General features: G+C 36.9%; 1 protein-coding gene across 1 annotated transcript; it reads left to right on the forward strand.

Moving 5' to 3' along the window:
- The first annotated feature begins 945 nt into the window (after positions 1-945).
- Positions 946-5,091, forward strand: LOC148837067 (extracellular calcium-sensing receptor-like). The gene is made up of 6 exons (XM_088914849.1): positions 946-1,148; positions 1,364-1,658; positions 2,145-2,957; positions 3,079-3,306; positions 3,670-3,793; positions 4,178-5,091. Exons 1-6 carry the CDS (start codon positions 946-948, stop codon positions 5,089-5,091), a joined length of 2,577 nt encoding a protein of 858 aa, XP_088770975.1.
- Positions 5,092-8,704: the final 3,613 nt, after the last annotated feature.

The following is an 8,704-nucleotide window of genomic DNA, read 5'->3' on the forward strand; positions in this document are numbered from 1 at the left end:
GAAGATTGAGCTATGGACACTTCCAATCATGTAAAGGCTCTGGCCTGATGCTGTGTAAAAAGCACTTTCTTGTGTAACGGGACAAAATTCTCCTCCAGAAATCCAGGGTACAAATTAAATAAATGAACATACAAAATACATATTCATTCACTACAGCAACTGAATTCAACATTATTAATGATAATGAGGAAATGGTAGTGCAGTGGTTAGCTTTGCTGCTTAGCACTGCTGGAGACCGGCATTCAATACCAGACCTGTGTATTTGTGGAGTCTGTATGCTCTTCCTGTGTTTGCATGGGTTTCCTCCAGGAAAACCAGTGCTCTCGCTTCCTCCCAGAATCCAAAGACATACTGGTAGGTTATTTGGGCTCTGGGAAAATTGGCCCTGGTGTGAGTAAGTGTGATTGTATCTACCGTATGTGCACTCTGGATGATGGTAATGAAATTTAATGTTCATACTTTTCATTGTTCAGCATATAAAATCAGCAATAACCCTAGAAATCTAATTTTAGTTTTAAAACAAGAAACGCCATCTCCTCCTCTGTCATACAGCACTGAAATGCAATACATACCATTTATCATTGAACAACATCTTTTATTATAAACACTTCATTTAATACTGTATACACAAAAATTGTCCTTGTGAATTCCATTAGGAAATTAATTTTATAGCCACAGATAACAATTGACTGTGTTCTGGATTATTGTAACAGGGATATATAAAAAGAATGCTTCACTGAAATATCGTCTGTGTATACCCTATACATGAAAATTATTTGTCTGTTCTTCTTCCTAAGGCAGATGAAGATGACAAACACACCTTTGAGAATTGATGCTTTGAAGCAAATGTGAGCATTGAGTCAGGCAACTGAGAATTGGAGTGCAGTATATAAGTGCCTTGAACAACAGCACTTTGTCCCATAGACAGGAAGCAAAGCATTTGCAATGTTGCTGCTTGCAGAAGTAGTGCTAATTGCTGTTTTCTCAAGAGCTGAAAAGCCTGTTTGTCAGCAATATGGAACACAAGAACTGCTTCAGTTCTCCAAAGAAGGGGACATTATTATAGGAGGAATTTTTTCATTTTATAAAAATCCAATTCTTGTTAATCCAACATTTAAAGTCGACCCAGGACACATCCAGTGTGAAGGGTAAGTGGTTTTGAAGTGACATAATAAAACTTTTTTTTTAAAAGGAATACAAATAATAAGTAATGTTCACAAAAATGCTGGTATTTAATTGCTGTTATTATTATTTACTGATGTTTACTTTACTACTTTTGTTTTTGTTGTGGCCTGTTTCACTAGAAGTGTAATTGTTAATGCAATAACACAAACATGTGTTACTGAAAGCATTTTCCCTGCAGATTACATCCTGGAGAATTACAGCATGCACAAACCATGATCTTTGCTATTGAAGAAATCAACAACAGTTCAGAAATGCTTCCTGCTGTTTCCCTGGGCTATAAGATATATGAGGCTTGTCGTTCAATGCCATTGTCTATAAAAGCATCATTAGATTTAATGAACAGGCAGGAAAAAGGATTTATCACAGACCAGTCCTGCACCAAATCATCTTCAGTCCACGCCATCATAGGACAGTCCAGCTCCACTCTTGCAATAGGAATTGCAGCAACTGTTGGACCTTTTCTCATACCTGTGGTGAGAAAACTTTATTGAATTTGGAAAATGACTAGAATTAAATCCTACCTACTGTATCTATCCTATTTCAGCACATGCACCCATATAAATATAAATAGAGCTTAAAAAAATTCATTTAAATGTTGTAAACAAAACTTAAAGGCTTAACAATATTTAATATTCTTGTATTTCTTATATTGGACTCCTTATTTCTTCTTTCTAAAACTTTTCATACAGAATTTCTCCTTGTTACATAAAGTAATTGACAAAAATGTCTATACTTATTGTACAGGGAATGAACATAAAATGTTCTTGTAAATTTGAAGCAACAAATACTGATAATGAGACAAAAACTCTTAATCACCATAATTGTCTGCAATGTTTCATTTCATTCTTTGAAAGCAATTTAGTTTTTTTTCTTAATTCATATTCTTAAAAACTGGTAAATGGCAAATTAATTTGAAATGAATTGCCTTTCCTTTTACTACATTTTTTGTTTTGCTTCAGGTAAGTCACTTTGCTTCCTGTGCCTGTCTCAGTAATAGAAAAGATTTCCCCACCTTCTTCAGAACAATTCCTAGTGATTATTACCAAAGCAAAGCAATGGCAAAGCTTGTGAAGCACTTTGGATGGACCTGGGTTGGGGCCATTAGAAGTGACAGTGATTATGGCAACAGTGGGATGGCTACCTTTGTACAAGCTGCCCAGCAGGAGGGCATCTGTATTGAATATTCAGAGGCCATTTTCAGAAGTGACCCGAGAGAGAAATTACTCAAGGTTGTGAACATTGTGAAAAAGTCAACTTCAAGAGTCATTGTTGCTTTTACTTCTTATTTAGATATGGAAATACTGGTAAAAGAACTGTTTATTCAGAATGTCACAGAGTTCCAATGGGTGGGCAGTGAATCCTGGATTGCTGAGAGACTCATTGCGTCAGAGGAGGGCACTAAAGTCCTGAGTGGAGCCATTGGCTTTGCGGTTCCAAATGCAGAAATACCAGGACTGAAACAATTTATTCTGAATACTCGTCCATCAAACACATCTGGAAACACTGGCTTGAATAAGTTTTGGGAGAGTTTTTTCAGCTGTAGTCTAACTCCTCACAAGGACTCCAGTATTAAGCCATGCACAGGAAAAGAGACCCTAGAGGGAATTAATAACCAATATACAGATGTATCAGAAAGAAGAAGGACATATAATGTGTATAAAGCAGTGTATGCTATAGCTCATGCATTACACAGCCTTTTCATGTGTGGAAATGGCCAGGGACCATTCCATGGAAATACATGCGCAAACAAACACAATATAGAACCTTGGCAGGTAAGAGATTTCAGATCTAGCCATTCAGAATGCTCCATACTGTAAATAGCATAATGTATATTATACTCTACATTATTGAGATCCAAACGCAACATACTGATAACTGCTTGTTTTCTTCTAGGTGTTGCATTACCTGACAAACGTTAACTTCACCACCAGGGATGGAGAGAAAATATACTTTGATAAAAATGGGGATCCAGCAGCTCGGTACACACTAATAAACTGGCAAAATAATGAGGAAGGAATTACAATATTTCAGACTATTGGTCTATATGATGGCTCTTTACCAGAAGGACAGCAGTTTATAATGAATGACATCAGGCCTGTGTGGGCAGGTGATCAAGATAAGGTAATGTATTCACTCTCTTTTTCATTTGGGTGAAACAAGACTTTTCCATGCTAATTCAAAGACCACAGTCAGAAAAGATGCATCAAAGATAGAAATCTTGCATACCTCTTTTTTCCTGGTGATCCAACTCAATCAGAGAAGAGTTACAGTATGTGTCCTCTATTTCTGCAACCATATGATGCTATAAAATAATGGGATCTAAAACATCAAATCTTAGTTCAGTTCTGACATTGAGCTTTTTTGGGGTCTGAGCATCAGAAATAAGAACAGGGTATTTTTTTTCTACTATTCTACAAATGTATATGTAAGTATTCATAGTAACTGATTTCCAAAATAATTTTGAGCATTTAATCTGGATTTTAGGCTCCAAAGTCAGTCTGCAGTGAGAGCTGCCTACCAGGGACCCGTAAGGCCATTGAGAAAGGGAAGCCAGTCTGCTGCTTTGTCTGCATCCCCTGTGCAGAGGGAGAGTTCAGCAACACTACAGGTAAGCTCATTAAGGTCATATTTCTATTTATTTTCTTCTATTCTGTAATGCACACACTTAAACATATTTAAGTCACTCCTGAAGAAGGCTCCACGGCCGAAACGTTGTGTTTTTTCTCTCTTCTTTTTTTCAGCATGGAATAAACCTATTACTTGTTCCTTAAACATATTTGTTTGCTTATGGATGTTATTTCTATGTTTAATTTTTTTCTATATACATATTTCAGGAATACTGTCATTATAGACATATTAAGCTAATTTAAATATCAATAAGTTTTTGTATTTACTGTATCTTCAGATAATCGTAATAGATACAAATTGTTTTGGATTGTTTCAGTTGCCGAACTATTTTATAACTAAATTATAATTTGATTTATATTTCCAGATTCTGTGGAGTGTTCACAATGTCATTTGGAATACAGATCCAATGAGCAAAGAACTCAATGCATCTTAAAAAACATTGAGTTTTTATTTTTTGGAGAATTAATGGGAATACTTTTGGTAACGTTTTCTGTTTTAGGATGTATCCTAACCATAGCAATTGCTGTAATTTTTTTCCGATACAGATTTACTCCAATTGTAAGAGCCAATAACTCTGAACTGAGTTTCCTTCTGCTCTTTTCATTGACTCTGTGTTTCCTCTGTTCACTTACTTTCATTGGCCAGCCCTCTGACTGGTCCTGTATGTTGCGCCACACAGCATTTGGGATCACATTTGTTCTGTGCATCTCTTGTGTTCTGGGGAAAACAATAGTGGTGTTAATGGCCTTTAGGGCTACACTGCCAGGCAATAACATTATGAAATGGTTTGGGCCCAAACAGCAGCGCTTAAGTGTTATTTTTTTCACGCTCATACAGATCTTTATTTGTGTTGTTTGGTTGACAAAATCACCTCCTTTTCCTAACAAGAACATGAGCTACTATAGAGAAAAAATAATTTTGGAGTGTGACTTAGGATCAACAATAGCATATTTTGCTGTGTTAGGATATATAGGATTCCTCGCTGCCACGTGCTTTGTGCTTGCATTCCTGGCTCGGAATCTGCCTGATAACTTCAATGAAGCCAAATTCATTACATTCAGCATGCTCATATTCTGTGCTGTCTGGATCACCTTTATCCCAGCTTATATCAGCTCCCCTGGGAAGTTCACAGTAGCTGTGGAAATATTTGCTATTTTAGCTTCTAGTTTTGGTTTGCAGTTTTGTATTTTTATGCCAAAATGTTATATTATTTTACTGAAACCTGAAAAAAATACCAAAAGAAATGTAATGGGTAAAATATCCTCAAAATCCCTCTAAAAAAATAACAGGTACATCTGTACTTAACATGTCTTGGATTGTATTGCCTTACCGTAAACATTTGCTTCTTTTGTTTCACATGTCATGTATGGATACTTAAATATTTTCTGTAGGTTTGCTTCCAATTGTTTACCATGAATGCTTTTCATGAACAGAAGGAGGATGTATACTGTAATTCCACAGTAACAGATGTTTTGTATTTGGATGGACATCTTGCTTTAATTACTTTTCTGTACAAATATTTCATTTTTACTTAAGACAAATCCATTGTAGCATTAAATTCACCATGAGAAAAACTTGTCTTCCTTTCATACTTTAATAATGGCCATGTATAGCAGTTACTCACTAATACAGGTCCTAATCTGACAGATGACAGGCTCAAGGCAAGTTACAACATGACAAGAGTACAATCAAGGTACAATGAGATTAAAATTAACCTCCACATATAGGAAAGAATCAAACACAAGCTCTATTTGTGTCAGTTATTTTGGAAAGTCTTTTAAAAAAATCTTTATGCTTTTTCTCTTGTGTGTCTTTATATTGAACTCCTTACAAACAATTAAAGATCACTATTGATGAGGATGCCTGTCCCGGAGGCATTATTTTAGGCAGGTGAGCAATGTGTGAGGGTTTCATTGGGGTATGGGTAATAGCATTGCTGATATCTTACCACAGAATAAAATTAAACATCTATTTATATATGGAAAATAATTTCTTTGTAAATAAATGTGGATAATAACTGATAAAATAGGTTAAAATGTTGGCTTCTCACCAATTCATTTATTCTTCCATCTTGGCAAGGACTAGAAAAGAGTAGCTAAATATTTCTAGAATGGGCCAGGCTGTGACTCTGTCTGGGGGGCTTCTTTTGATGTGACCAGATTCTATTTTATGGCAATTCAGAAATCATTTTTTATTATTTGTACTTCATAATATTTTATCAGCACTCCTGCATCACTTTACTAAATGAGATGGATGGACCTAATGTTCTCCTGTCCATTTTAACCTTTCTCATGTTCTTATACAGTAAGTGACTTGAGTTGACATCTGAAAAGAATGACATGTCTACACTGACAGTGATGAGCAATGTAGACATTGAGGATCTTAGGAAGAAACAGTCCATAAATCCTAAACAGCTTGATTTCTTGTTTATCTATGAGGCCACCAAAAAAGACAATGGAATCACTTCCGTAATTGTAATTTTCTTTGGTTTACCTTTGTATCTCAAATATTATTCTGTCACTAACTTTCTTAAAACATATACATACAGTACACTGTCACGCAAAATTCTAGACACAATCTGTACTTAGAATTTATGGATATTAAGAGCATTAATGACTTACCTAAGGCCTTCACTAGTGTTTTCTAGTATTACAACTATAACGTATTAACAATAAGCTTAGGTAGGGTGTGAAGAAACTAAACTTGACATTTAGCGATCATTGATTCACATTGATCAGAATCTTTCAAAAATGTGATTAAAGCAATTCAAGGTAATTTACATATGAACAGTCAATATGAAGTGTTGTCGTTGCTATTCCATCAGAGTTACTAATCTTAATTGACTCATTGTCAAGTTTTCCTTATTACTCCTATCATCTCTTTCTTTGTGAGTTTGCCACATAATTGTGTTTTTGTGCAAATAAGGGAAAATAGTAAAGGAAAATAAATAGAACAATGCAAAATGCCCATAATCTTTGCACAGTAGTGCATTAATTTTAAGGGAAAAAGACAGTGATTGTGGGAATGTAGTTTTCCTCAGCCAATAAAGTTCCTGGCTGAAAACAAGAGCACTTGTCCACATCTACTGTATTTTAGTAAATGTACAGAAGGCCTCAATCGGGCTTTAATCCTAAATGTAGAAAAGCTAGACAAGAAAAACTCTCCCCCTTCATTAACCTTAAACTTATAAAAAGCAATGAATTTGGGATTCACCCAGAAGCCCTAGTGTCACTCCCTCTGCAGCCAGAGGGCGCTCCTACTCTGTCCTGTCCCTAGTTTCCTATCCTTTGCTCTCCTTCCGGTGTCCTCTCTCTCTGGTGCTATATATTTCCGGGTCACTTATTCTGCTTCGCTCAGTATTGACGTTCGGATGTCCTGAAACCCGCCTAGCATCCAGGTCGCCCCACATCCGCTGCCTGAGGGCATTTGTTTCTATACGACTGCTGAGACCAGGGCTAATCCCCCGCTCCGCCGCTACGCATATGGGTCTTTTTCTGCTCTCCTGCCTCTCCACGGTTTGTCCCTTTTGACATCCGTGACATCTAGGTTGATCTATATTCGAATATATTTTAGATCTAAAATGTAATTATTTCTTCATCAGAATCAGAATCACTTTTATTTGCCAGTACGTGTCAGGTACAGAAATTTGCCTTGGTACATTTGGAACCTGCTCAACACAAAACCCACACATGTGCAAAAGGAGCATTAACATTACTGACATAGTTACATTGGACAATATACAAAAGATGGGGGAGTCACAACACAGTCACAATATGTGCTCATGGTATGGAACATGTAGACATTACAGTATATATAAGACACAGGCACATTCACATTTTACAGTACAGTGCAAATATATGAACAATAGACATCATAGGCATATTTTTTCAGCTAAAACAGGGAGTTGTCGGGGGAGGATGCTGGTTAAGCAAGGATATGGCATTGGGAAAGAAAGGTGTCTGTTGGTTTTGGTTTTGGTTTTGATTGCTTTAAAAATGTTTTCCGGAGGGAAGCTTTTGAAATAATGATGACCAGGGTGGGAGGATCTGCAACAATCTTGGTGGCCTGATTCACTGCTCTAGATTTGTAAAGCACGGCAGGGATGGAAGATTGCAGCCAATCACTTTCTCAGCACACCTAATAATGCGCTGCAATTGGTTTTTGGACTGTGCGGTAGAGGATCCAAACCAAATGATGATAGAGGAAGCAATCACACTTTCAATAATGGCTCTGTAGAACTGTATGAGAATAGATTGTGCAATGCCAAGCTTCTTGAGATGTCTCAAAAAGTACATGCGCTGCTGTGCTTTCTTTATAATGGAAGCGATGTTTTCATCCCAGTGGAGAGTGATTGAGATGATGAGGCCCCAAGAATTTGCAACATTCCACCACATTGATTACCAGGGGGGGATGGTGCCGTGAGTGCTTTCTGAAGTCAATTATCATCCATGTTTTTGGTGGTACACCACGTTGTAAGTTGATCCACTTCCTTTCTGTACCGGCTCTCATCACCGTTTGTGATGAGGCCTATAACCGTGGTTTGATCTGCAAACTTAAATAAAGTTATTTAACCAAGGAGTTGCCGGAAGTGCAGTCATTGGTGTACAAGGAATAAAGTAGAGGAGAGAGCACACAACCTTGGGGTGCATCTGTGCTAATAGTTCAGCAGGGTGAAAGACAGGGGCCCACTCAAACATACTGCTTCCGATAAGTCAAAAATTGAGAATCCATTTGCAAATGGACTGATTAACATTCATATCTGAGAGTTTGCTCAGTAGTAAATCAGGAATGATTGTGTTAAATGCTGAGCTAAAATCCACAAACAGGATTCTAGTGTAAGTGCTTCTAAGGTCCAGATGTTGCAGGACAAAGTGTAGGCCCATATTCACAG

The sequence above is a fragment of the Atractosteus spatula genome, chromosome 4 (assembly GCF_055471065.1).
Source record: "Atractosteus spatula isolate fAtrSpa1 chromosome 4, fAtrSpa1.hap1, whole genome shotgun sequence".
In the NCBI taxonomy this organism is placed as follows: Eukaryota; Metazoa; Chordata; class Actinopteri; order Semionotiformes; family Lepisosteidae; genus Atractosteus; species Atractosteus spatula.